Consider the following 12269-nt stretch of genomic DNA (forward strand, 5'->3'; position numbering starts at 1 on the left):
CTCTTGTCTCCGAGAACAGGACGCTCCTTCCTAGTGCTCTTACTGGGCAGTCATCGTGACCACTTTATAAAGGCGAGAGAGTGAAACCCACGGAGGTTAAATAACGTGACCGAGGATATATGCACATTTAGCAAGTGTGTGAGCCGGGACTGCACATCAGCTCTCGTATCGTGTTACCCAGGTAATTTTATCTCTGGTTCCTTTCAGTGAATCTGGGCTGTCTCTTCAAAAAATTATCTGGGTGGGGGGAGTGTGGAGAGAGAGAAATTCCCATTTCCCATCTGCTGGTTCACTCCCGAAATGCCTGCAGCCCCTCCCGGTTGAAGCTGGGAGCTGGGAACCCAAGCCAGGTCTCCCATGGAGCCAACCGCTTGAGTCCCCACCTGCTGCTGCCTCCCAGGGTGTGCATTAGCAGGAAGCTGGCATTGGGAGTGAACTTGAACCCAGGCGCTTTGGCACAGGATGGACGTATCCCAATCCGCAACTGAACCGCTAGGCCAAACGCCCACCCCCAAGCTGTCCTTTAAGGGGAGCCCCTGCAACGTGAGCCCCAGAGTCACGGTGTGGCTTAGTCACTGATACACTCGGTCACATCTTGCAGGACAGTTCAAGAAGCTCCAGCTCCTTAACCCCGGCTCATGGCTCTCTAACTCTTGCTGGTGGCAGGGGCAGGTGGCAGCCTCACTCATACACCACAACACTGGCCCGCCTGCTGCTCCACTTCCCTTCCAGCTCCCTGCTGATCGCCTGGGAAAAGCAGCAGAGGACAGCCCAAGTGTTTGGCCCCCCCACACCCACAAGGGAGACTTGGGGGAAGCGCCTCTCTCCTGGCCCAGCACTGGCTGTTGCGGCCAACTAGAGAGTGAACTAGTGGATGGAAGATCTCTTTCTCTCTGCGTCTCCCTCTCTCTCTAACTCTAACTTTCAAAATAAATAAATAAGAAAAGAAAAAGAAGGATGCAGCCTGTAGCAGCTGACCATCACGTCACTGTGGGAAGAAAAATTCACGCTCGTGTGTGCTCTGACCAAGGAATGCTGATGGTTTACAACGGAAACAGCGGCTGACACCATAGGCACCTCTTACTGGTCCTGACCAGGAGCGAACTGTGTGCTTCTTGGATGGCCAGACTGTTGCAGCCACATCAGCTGCAGGACGAGGAGACTTTCAACAAGTAGGGTCAAGATCCTGGGCATTTTCTCTGAGAATTACAAAAGAAAGTGAGACGTGGCTCTGCCAGTACCATCCTGCAGCCACGGCACAGCCAAGGTGGTGGCTGCTGGGGTGGGGCACGGTGGCCCAGCGACTGTGGAGGTGGCCACAGAGGCAGACCTGCCATGTGCAAAGGTCAACAGAGCCAGGGGCAGCGGATTCTCAAGACGCTTGAGGTGTTTGCTTGGCGACTCCCTGACGCGCCAACAAGTGGTGGTGTCTGCGTGTTTTGAGGGTGTCTGGAGCAGGTTAAGCCCGAGTGCGAGCAGGGGAGCTTCACCAGAGTCCTTCTCCACCACGACCACCGATCGCGATCGCGGCTCACTGCTCTCCTCCAGCAAAGGCAACCCGGTGAGGATTTCCATGGGGAGTCATCAGCCCCCAACCCCCACCCAAGAGTCCTGCTTTGGCTCCTTCTGAATGCCTTTTACTTCCTAACCTTAAAACAGCTTTTCGATTTGTCTGCAGCCAGCAATGAGAACGGACTGCACTGACCTGAGGGACCGCTGGGCCCCTCAGTTCTCCCGGGCTGGGCCTCGCGGGTGCTGTCGGTGCCTACAGATTGTCTTGAGCTGATGGGGCTTACGCTGAAGTCCGTGTTTTCAATTTCCCCCTATCTTCCAACTTTCTTGTTTGCTTAGCACTCTTCTGGCACGGTTACTTTCGGAGGGTCATCTTCTTCCAAGTTATGAACTCTTCGTTGGGAGAAGACAGGTATTCTATATGCCCCTCCCCCAGCCACTTTTATGGTGACAATGATGGTGACACCTGGGTCTGTTCTGAGCAATGCATTGTTAGGTGATTTTGTCATTGTGTGGGTATCATAGAGTGGCTTGCACACACGCAGGTGGTCCAGGCTGATTTTTGTTTTTAAGTGCCGTATTTCCACGCTCTTAAATCCTCTCCTGTTGGCTCCACATGCACAGGAAACGATCCTCGGACAGTGCCAGAGGAGTAGACCAATAGCGTCGAGGGGAAAGCCCTGGGCCAGTGAGGGCACGGGGCAGAGGAGTGGTTCCCGGTCTGGTGCCCAGGAGGCTCCTCTGCCAGATTCACTGCTCACAGAATAGGGTGTAGAAGAGCAAGGGGCTCCCGGCCACTGGGGCAGGGAGCATGATGTCTGCAACCCAGCCTGCTCGGTGCACAAGTCAGGGACCCCCGCAAGTACAGATGGAGCCCGCAGGAGTCCAAACTCACAGCACACTGAGCCTGTCTGCTTGCCTGTGTGCTTGTCCAACGGCCTCTTTAAACACAGCTCGGATACGATGGAGCCAGAATGGGGACCCACGTTCTCGGTCATTGCCGCTCTATGCTACTGTAAGAGCCTTTGGGGCCGGTGCCGTGGCACAGTGGGTTAAAGCCCTGGCCTGAAGCACTGGCATCCCATATGGGCGCTGGTTCTAGTCCTGGCTGCTCCTCTTCTGATCCAGCTCTCTGCTATGGCCTGGGAAAGCAGTAGAGGGTGGCCCAAGTCCTTGGGCCCCTGTACCCGCGTGGGAGACCTGGAAGAAGCTCCTGGCTCCTGGCTTCGGATCGGCGCAGCTCCGACCATTGCGGTCATCTGGGGAGTGAACCAGCGGATGGAAGACCTCTCTCTCTGTCTCTACCTCTCTCTGTAACTCTGTCTTTCAAATAAATAAAATTAAATAATAAAAAAAAGAGCCTTGTCATGGGCCCTGGTACGAGGTCAGAAGGGAGAATGTTCTGTTCCAGAACGAAGAAGCAGAAACCCTAGGAGCAGGGGACAGGGAGGAGGGGAAGGGAAGAGAAGTCTTTCATCGTTCAGTCTCTGATCACCCGGGGACCCAGGATGAGACTAAAGCGCAATAGTTCTTTAGAAATGACTGAAAATCAAACCGAGTTTCCCCAAGTAAATGGATGTTCTAATCCTACTGCTAGAAAAGAAAATGGCGACTGTTCCTTCTTTGAAAGTCAGTTGGAGCTGACCATGGAAACCACCAAGTGGCTTCAGGGCGCTCTTCCTTGCCCGGCAGTCCCCTGGCCCAGTGGGTCCTAGAGGCCGGCCGGCGCAGTGGTGCCGGGGAGAAGCACTTGCGGGGGTCTCACGCTTTCCCCGGGTGTGATCCCCACTGTGGAAGCTGCGGCGGGCAGCACCTGCTTCCTTGGCTGTCTTCAGAACGTCCCCCTGCAGGTACGGACGGCGGCTGTGGGTGCGACGTGGACTCTTTGGTCTGCTCCAGCACCTCTGCTCTCTCTCACCGTCAGTAGATTCTAATACCCAGGGACTGAGCCTCTGTCTGTCCGTCTGTCTCTGTCTCTCTCTCTTACACATGTAGGAGCTGGAGTCCCTAGCTGGCTAAATGCCGGTTCTGCTTCTGTACTCTGGCTGCTTGCTTGCCTGCTAGGCTCCCCTGGAATTTATGACCTTCTGCTCCCCTCCAGCTCCCCTGGGATTTATGGTCCAATGCTTCCCGCCAGTGCTTCCCCATGCCATCCCCTTTGTGTGGCCTTCCCTATACACTTAAAAGAACCAATGGACATGTTAGGTCCCAATACCTTGCCATATAGAGAGTAAGAAGGTAACCTATGTAGGAGATGACCTGCACCCTTGTAAGTGTGAGGCTATAAAAACCTGTGCGCAGCTAAATGGCTGTGTGCGGGTAGGGGGTCCCAGCCAGCTGGTAACAAATAAACCTCTGCTTTTGCATCCGCGATTGTGCCTTGTGCATTGATTGGGAAATTCGGACACTATACACATACACACACACACATACGAAATCTCCCCTCTACTGGTTCTTTCCCCAAATGTTCACAACAGCTAAGTTGGGGTTCTGGCTGAAGCCCGAAGCTGGGAGCTCAGTCTGGGTCTCCCACATGGGTGGCAGGGACCAAGCTGCTTGATCCACTGCCCGCTGCCTTCCCAGGAAGCTGGAGTTGGGGGTGGGGGGTGGGGGGCGGAGCTGCGCTGTGAATGCAGGCCGTCATGGGTGCGATATGGGCATTTCGCGTGGTGTCTTAACCCTGTGCCAAACTCCTGCTCTAGGAATTGGTTCTAAAGAGGGAGCACGAGGTGGCAGCCTGGGGTGACAAGGATGGGCTCCTCCGTGGACACGGCCAAGTGCGTTGTGAAGCCACATCTCACGCCTTGCACTTAGTGCCAGTTCCTTTGAGATAAAGGGCAGTCAGCAGAAGCCCTTGCTTTATAAAGGAGGAGGCAGCATCCACCGCGTCTTGGAGGAAGCTGCATCCACGCGTCTTTATGCAAAATGGACCCAGAACAGCCCTGGCCCAGCCCTCACCCCAGGGCCACTGATCAAGCTTTGGGGCGGGGAGGAGCGTCAGCCCGGGATGCAAAGCTTCAGCTGGGATGCTTAAAAAGGAATTAGCGTCCTGTGTGCAGAGAGGGAATAGCTGTGATTTCAGCCTAGGGGACCCGTCCTACCAGGAGCCAGGGTCAAGAGATGGATCCTAATTAGCAAATCAAAGGAAACCATTTGAATGGTTCAGTTCTCTGGGTTGACGTCATGCTGGGTGGTGAGGTGGAGGGAGAAGCAAAGGAAGCTTTGAAGATGGAGCGCAGGCAGACTGTCCCCGGACAGCAGAGGACTGGCCCGGTGGAGGGTGGAGGAGTGTTCACCCCTGACCCCGGGCCACCGGCAAAGCTGCAGCTGACTCCGAGTGGGGCTCCTTCGGGAAGAATTCCAGACCCGGTATCTCTTCTTTAGATAATTCTAAGAGCCTGGGTTGCACCAGCATTCACATCCACTGCCACGTGTGTCCCACCGGGTCTGGCTCAGTCTCCAAGTCCCTCCCCCACCCCCCACTACTTTGTAAGCACAACTCCCGGGCTTACAGACACAGGGACCTCGTTTCCCCAACTCTACAGGAATCGCTGGGGAATGAGCTATGTTGCACATTCTCATCTTCGAGTGCACTTTTCTCTGTGCATTTTATGGTCCTCTCGGTCTCAGTACCCAAACTTCTTTCTACGCCAGAACTCAAGGACCCTCGGCCATTTTCTTTCTTTTCACTGCTGTTTCTTGTCCAGCCACCAAGTCTTTGACTCTCCCTTCAGGGCCAGCAGTGATGGGCGAGGGCACAGTTGTGTTCATGGAGGGCCACGGACGTGACACTGAATCAAGCCTTTGCCACTGGATAGATTTTTTTTTTTTATTTGACAGGCAGAGTTAGACAGTGAGAGAGAAAGGTCTTCCTTTTTTTCCATTGGTTCACCCCCTAAATGGCCGCTATGGACGGCGTGCTGCGCCGATCCGAAGCCGGGAGCCAGGTGCTTCCTCCTGGTCTCCCATGGGGTGCAGAGCCTTGGGCCATCCTCCACTGCCTTCCTGGGCCACAGCAGAGAGCTGGACTGGAAGAGGAGCAACTGGGACAGAATCCGGTGCCCCAACCGGGACTAGAACCCGGAGTGCCAGCACCAGAGGCAGAGGATTAGCCAAGTGAGCCGCGGCGCAGGCCCACTTGATAGCTTTGACACTCAGGAAGTGGACTTCGGGGCAGGCACTGGGGCATGGCAGGTTAGGCTGCTTCCTGGGAAGTACACGTCCCACATTGGAGCAACGGTTGGAGTGTTGACTGCTCCAACTTCCGATCTAGCTTCTTGCTGACATGCCCGGAAGACAGAGGTGACAGCTGAAACCATGGAGCTCAGACTCCTGGGGACAGTGCTCCCAGGTGGGAGACCTGGCTTGAGTTCTGGGCTCCTGGCTTCACCCTGGCCCAGCCATGGCTAGTATGGGCCTTTAGGGAGTGAATAAGTGGATGAAAGATCGCTCTCTCTCTCACTCTGCCTCTCAAGTGGATGAAAACAAATAAAAATAATTATTGAAAAAGTACTTTTCTAGGGTATGGCACTGTGGCGTAGTAGGTAAAGCCGCCACCTCTGGTGCTGGCATCCCCTATAGAGTCCCAGATGCTCCACTTCCGATCCAGCTCTCCGCTATGGCTTGGAAAAGCAGTAGAAGATGGCCCAAGTGCTTGGGCCCCTGCACCTGCATGGAGCTCTCCCTCTCTCTCTACCTCTCCTTCTCTCTCTTTGTAACTCTGACTTTCAAATAAATAAAATAAAATCTTTTTTTAAAAGATTTTATTTTATTTATTTGAAAGACAGAGTTACAGAGAGAGGTAGAGGCAGAGAGAGGTCTTCCATCCTCTGGTTCACTCCCCAGATGACCACAATGGCTGGAGCTGCGCTGATCCGAAGCCAAGAGCCAGGAGCTTCTTCTGGGTCTCCCACATGGGCGCAGGGGCCCAAGTACTTGGTCCATCTTCTACTGCTTTCCCAGGCCATAGCAGAGAGCTAGATCAGAAGAGGAGCAGCAGGCCAGAGCGTTAACTTGCTGCGCCACAGTGCCGGCCCCAATAAATAAATCTTTAAAAAAATGTACTTTGCCAAAAGTACTGGCACCATGGTACAGTAGGTTAATCCTCTGCCTACAGTGCCAGCATCCCATATGGGCGCTGGTTCTAGCCCTGGCTACTCCTCTTCTGATCCAGCTCTCTGCTATGGCCTGGGAAAGCAGTAGAAGATGGACCAAGTGCTTGGGCTCCTGCACCCATGTGGGAGACCTGGAAGAAGCTCCTGGCTTCAGATCAGCATAGCTCTGGCTGTTGCGGCCATCTGGGGAGTGAACCAGCGGAAGGAAGACCTCTCTCTCTGTCTCTACCTCTCACTGTCTATAACTCTACATCTCAAATAAATAAATAGAATCTTTTAAAAATGTACTTTGCTCATCTGTATATTGAGGTTACAAGTAGCCGCCTCACAGGGCTAAGGGTTAAACAGTGAAGAACCCAGACGAACATCAGCTTTCCACAGACTCAATAAATGTGAACCCCTGAACTGTCATTTAAGTATGGGTTGAGTTCCAGGCCAATGTCCCTGTCCTGGATCAAGCAATGCTCGTGGGTTTGCTTGCTTATTTGTTAGTAGCTTCTCTCTGGATGCTTCCTTGGTCAAGGCCATAGGCCCCGGGTCCCTCCCCCTCCAGCTCTCATTGGTTTTTGATCTCATTCGAGTCTGTGTAAGACCCCCTAAGGTTTTGGTGGCAATGTTTCCTCTTAAAGAAGAGGAAACAACCAACAAATGAATAACTGATTCTGATTCATTCGCACCAGTGCTGTCGCTTCCTTGCTCTTAAGGAGAGCATACGAGGTAAAAGAAGAGAGGAGACGGAGCTGGGTAGCATTCGAACATCAGCAGAGTTCTCACTTGCAGAAACTGGCACTTTCTTTTCCAAAGAAAGGCTGGTGAGTCCGGGGGACAGTCACTGGGTCTCACAGCCTTTCGGTCTCTCTGGCTACCAAACCATTGAAGATTCGCCACATCCAAGAGACACCAACCCAATCCAGGGGGAGCGATCTGGGGCCTGAGTTGGCTGCTGGTGTAGGCTCAGCAGAAATAGGCTTCTCCGTCGTCCCCTAAAGACCACCTGATATCAAAGAGTCAGGAGGCACCTGCGCTTCCTCGACACGCCTTTAATGAGGCGAGGGATTTTAGTGGTCAGCTCCCCAGCTGAGTAACCAGGTGATGCACACAGCAGGCAGATAATCAAGGCAGTGAGCGCCAAGTACTGGAGCCAACACCCACCTGGGGTGGGTATAAAAGGGCCCAGAGGGGAGGACACTCTCACACTCCTGGCCTGGCCTCCCCAGCTGATCGGAAACTCCCGCACAGCCTCAGCCCAGCAACATGACCTCCTGCACCGGCTCATCCTACCCTGTGGGCAGCATCCGGAGCCTTGGAGCAAGATGTGTCCCCATGGCCTGCTCTGAGGTCGGCGTCCAGTACGGGCCAGAGGGCGACAGCGCCCCCATGTGCCTCTCGGCCACCGTGGCGCACGCCAACCGGGTCCGCGTGGGCAACACCCCGCTGGGCAGACCCAGCCTCTGTCTGCCCCAAAGCTGCAGGACGGCCTGTCCCTTGCCGGGGACCTGCCACATTCCCGGGAACGTGGGCATCTGCGGGGCCTATGGGGAGGTGACCCTGAACGGGCACGAGAAGGAGACCATGCAGTTCCTGAACGACCGGCTGGCCAACTACCTGGAGAAGGTGCGGCAGCTGGAGCGCGAGAACGCGGAGCTGGAGACCACCATCCGGGAGACGAGCAAGTGCCACGAGACCAGCGTGTGCCCGGACTACCAGTCCTACTTCCGCACCATCGAGGAGCTCCAGCAGAAGGTGAGGCTTGCGAGAGCCCGGGGCGTCTGGTGTGAGAACGCGGGGAGACGTGCAAGAGCCACGGAGCTCCGAGTTTGGGATTCTCTTGATGCGAGTGCCGTTGAGTGTGGAGGCCAGGGGTGGACTGGGGTCCCGAGTGAGATGACCCACACGTGAGCTGTCTTTTTGGTTTTGCTCAGATCCTGTGCACCAAGGCTGAGAATGCCAGGATTGTCATACAGATCGACAACGCCAAGCTGGCCGCGGATGACTTCAGAATCAAGTACGTGGGGAGGGACGAGGCCCTGGTGACGCCTCTCTTCTGCTCTGTTTCTAACCACCTGTCACGGCACTTGGCCCCAGCAGGTGTTGTTTAAAAGCAGGTTTTGTTGACCAGAAGAAGAATGAGTCAGTGCGGGAACATGCGCTTCTTTCTTCTATAAACCTTAATGTAGCCTCTTCCTAGGCAGGGTCCTTAAAGAGGGCGGAAGAGAACGAACGCTTAAGTCAGAAAGAGGCAGAGCAGTCGGGACTGGTTAGGTCCCAGGTCCCGTCCATCCTATCTAGAGGATAGCAGGGCTTTGTTGGGTCCATGCTCGGCTCACTGAGAGATTCATTCACCCTTGGCCAAATCCATGGGCGGGAACGGTTGTCTGCAGCTCCTTGATATCAAGACTTGTGGTTTATGAATGAGCAAGGCAGGAAGTCAGTGGGAAACCTAATTCAGTGGGTAAAGCAGCAAACATGAGGTCCAGAGGTTCATCTAGGCTTCTTTTCCTGGCACACTGGCTCCTGTTTCAGTAGAATTAATGCTGCGTTTTATCAGAACACTTCGGTGGAATCTACGCAGTCACTCTCAGCCAGGCATAGAATCCAGGACAACCCACTGATTCTTTCTGAGCCTCAGTTTCCATTTAGTCAATAGGCATAACGATTGATCATGATCATGAGCTCTGGAGCTATAGAGTAGAACAGAGGGAATGTCCATCAAGTAGCAAAGGCAAGTTCAAGGTGGTGATGGAAGTGGGAACTGGGGGCGGCTGAGAAGGGCTGGCCTTGGCCCCCTTGTGACCCGCGTCTCCCACGGTGGAAGGCACGAGAGCGAGCGCTCCCTGCGCCAGCTGGTGGAGGCGGACATGTGTGGGATGCACAAGCTCATGGACGACCTGAGCTTGGCCAAGGCCGACCTGGAAGCCCAGCAGGAGTCCCTGAAGGAGGAGCAGCTCAGCCTCAAGAGCAACCACGAGCAGGTGCGGCCCTGGAGCTGCCTCGCGGGGCAGGGAGGCGCTGGGCAGACCCCGGGGCAGCTGTCCTGCGGCTCTCAGAGCAGAGCCCGGCTCAGTGGGCTCCAGGAGCAAGGGGTGGTGTGGGTCTGGGAGTCCAGCCTGTGTGGAGTGTGGTGGTGTTGCCTTGGGAACTGGGAGGGGTGGGTCTCCAGAGGACTCTTCCCACTGGACCCTGGGTAAGACTTTGCCGTGGGCACGTGCGTGGGGCTCCCCTCCTGTTGCTCTGCGTGCCGTCAGAAGCCCTTTCTCGCTCATGGTGTCTGTCCGTTCTGTCCCTGCAGGAAGTGAACACCCTGAGGTGTCAGCTTGGGGACAAGCTGCGCATCGAGCTGGACACTGAGCCCACCATCGACCTGAGCAGGGTGCTGGAGGAGATGCGGTGCCAGTACGAGGCCATGGTGGAGACCAACCGCAAGGACGTGGAGCAGTGGTTCCAGGCGCAGGTGGGGGCGCGGCTGCAGGGCGGGGAGGCCGGGGCTCTGCTGGGGCACTGGGCTGGGAGGCCAGGGTTCTGCTGGGGCACTGGGCTGGAAGGGCCCGGGCTCTGCTGGGGCACTGGGCTGGAAGGGCCCGGGCTCTGCTGGGGACACCGGGCTGACCTCGGCTCTCCTGCTGTGTTTCAGTCTGAAGGCATCAGCCTGCAGGCCATGTCCTGCTCCAAGGAGCTGCAGTGCTGCCAGTCTGAGATCCTGGAGCTGCGATGCAAGGTGAACGCCCTGGAGGTGGAGCGCGAAGCCCAGCACAACCTGGTAGGTGTCGTCCTCCCCCTCCCCACCCTGTGAATGCCACCAGCTGCGGCTGAGTGATGAATCTCACCAGCTCCTTCGACTCCAAGCCAGAGTTCAGGGTCCGGGTACCTCTCTTCTTGCTGGAGTTTCCTTCCTGACCAGTTGTACTGGACCCTGAAGAATGGTATCTATGGAAACTCAGCTGCACTTCCTTTGGAAGGAAACATGGCTGTTCAGGCTCTCATCCAACAAACCGATACCGAGTGCCTACTTTTTGGCAGGTGTTGGGGATGTAGGGATGAGCGGGCCGCTTTGCATAAGTCAGATGTTTCTGGTGAGAAGTGACGATCACCCTGACGGTGATTGGCCCAGATCTCTGGGGATGTCCTATGACATCTTAGGGTTTGCCCCATGCCTGGTGAGTTTGGCGATGATTTTCCTTGTTGAATTTTGGGGCCTTGAGTCTCTGAGCCCCTTGATTTCCCACTGCAGAAGGACTGCCTGCAGAACTCCCTGTGCGAGGCCGAGGCCCGCTTCGGCACCGAGCTGGCCCAGATGCAGATCCTCATCAGCAACGTGGAGGAGCAGCTCTCCGAGATCCGGGCGGACCTGGAGCGGCAGAACCAGGAGTACCAGGTGCTGCTGGACGTCAAGGCCCGGCTGGAGTCGGAGATCAACACGTACCGGAGCCTGCTGGAGAGCGAGGACTGCAAGTATGTGGGGCCTGGGCAGTGCCGGCCCAGCCATGTCCCTGACTGTCGGGTGATTCCTTAAAGCGATCACTCACGTGTGTCAGGTCTCACTGTAAGGCACTCGCCTGGCCACGCCCTGCTCATTCCCCTCTCCTGTGTTGGTGGATGTCCGGTCCATCCCAGGGCACCTGGTTGTGGAAGGCACAGAGGGCGTCGAAGCCAAAGGGCTGATGTGGATCTCTGTGGTCCTGCAGGCTTGTCCTTTCTTCCAGCCTTACCCTCCTCTGTGAATCACCGAGACATGTTTCCCGGTTCTCACTCTTTCTCTGTTTCTCTTTCTGCAGACTCCCTTGTAATCCATGCTCTACGCCTGCCCACTGCAGCCTCCGTCCAAGCTGTGCCCCCAGCACCTGCTGGGCTCCGTCAGCCACTGCGGCCAGCACCGGGAGCCGATTCTGAAGGTCCGCGTTCCGGCGCAGGAGGTTGTGGCTGCGTGCGCTGGGGCCAGGCTGCACCATTTTGCTGTATTCCTTCCAGACAGAGCAGACCCACTAGAGGCGTTTTAAATAAGCCAGAGAGCAGCAGATACTTCCAAGTCGTGCCTTCTGTCTGTGCCTGAAGTTGTACTCTTTGGAATGGGATTATCTTCTACTTCAATTATTATTTTTTTTTCAGCATCTTTTCTGGGATTTTGGTCTTAATCTGATGTTTCAAAATCCCCTAAAATGTAACTGGCTCCTGTATTAAATGGCCAATAAACCTCCTTGCTCTACAAGCGCTGTCTTCCTGTTGCTGGCTGCTGCCTGGTGGGAGGGTCCTGTCCCCAGTCCTCGGGTCCTCCCCAGGCCCTGGCGTGTTGCTCCGTGAGCTCTCTGGAGTGCGAGGGTCTCAGCCTCTGGATAAAGGCCCCTCCCCGACATTGCACGTGTGCTCTCCCTGCCCATGGATCCTTACAGACTGGCGAAAGGACATGATGCTGGCTGCCAAGCCTGGATTCTTCCAGAACAGCTCAGAACTAACATGTCCCTGCCATGCATTTGGCATCTCTGGCCTCTCGGCGTTTTGTCCAAGAACAAAATCACACCACTCCGCCTTCCAGTCTGGTCCAAGGGAGCTCATGTTGAGACCTGCCTTGGCCAAGTTGCCCAGATGCTTCTAGCTCAAGCTGGCATTGTCACGCATGGACAGGACCCTTGCCCATTCTCCCACACAGGT

The 12269-nt window shown here is 55.6% G+C and overlaps 1 protein-coding gene across 1 annotated transcript; it reads left to right on the forward strand.

Annotated features, from left to right (window-relative positions):
• Positions 1 to 7880: 7880 nt before the first annotated feature.
• On the forward strand, positions 7881 to 11513 carry LOC133776604 (keratin, type I cuticular Ha8-like). Its single transcript, XM_062215683.1, has 7 exons — positions 7881 to 8369; positions 8549 to 8631; positions 9442 to 9598; positions 9916 to 10077; positions 10258 to 10383; positions 10855 to 11075; positions 11399 to 11513. The coding sequence occupies exons 1-7, from the start codon at positions 7881 to 7883 to the stop codon at positions 11511 to 11513; spliced, it is 1353 nt and encodes a 450-aa protein (XP_062071667.1).
• The last annotated feature ends 756 nt before the right edge of the window (positions 11514 to 12269 follow it).

The sequence above is a fragment of the Lepus europaeus genome, chromosome 18 (assembly GCF_033115175.1).
Source record: "Lepus europaeus isolate LE1 chromosome 18, mLepTim1.pri, whole genome shotgun sequence".
Taxonomy (NCBI): Eukaryota; Metazoa; Chordata; class Mammalia; order Lagomorpha; family Leporidae; genus Lepus; species Lepus europaeus.

Bases quoted from the DNA above. Each gene is read 5' to 3' on its own strand.
- LOC133776604 (XM_062215683.1), top strand. From the start codon at position 7,881: ATGACCTCCTGCACCGGCTCATCCTACCCTGTGGGCAGCATCCGGAGC. The intron at 9,599-9,915 runs GTGCGGCCCTGG...CTGTCCCTGCAG, and splicing joins TCAAGAGCAACCACGAGCAG to GAAGTGAACACCCTGAGGTG. The intron at 10,078-10,257 runs GTGGGGGCGCGG...GCTGTGTTTCAG, and splicing joins AGCAGTGGTTCCAGGCGCAG to TCTGAAGGCATCAGCCTGCA.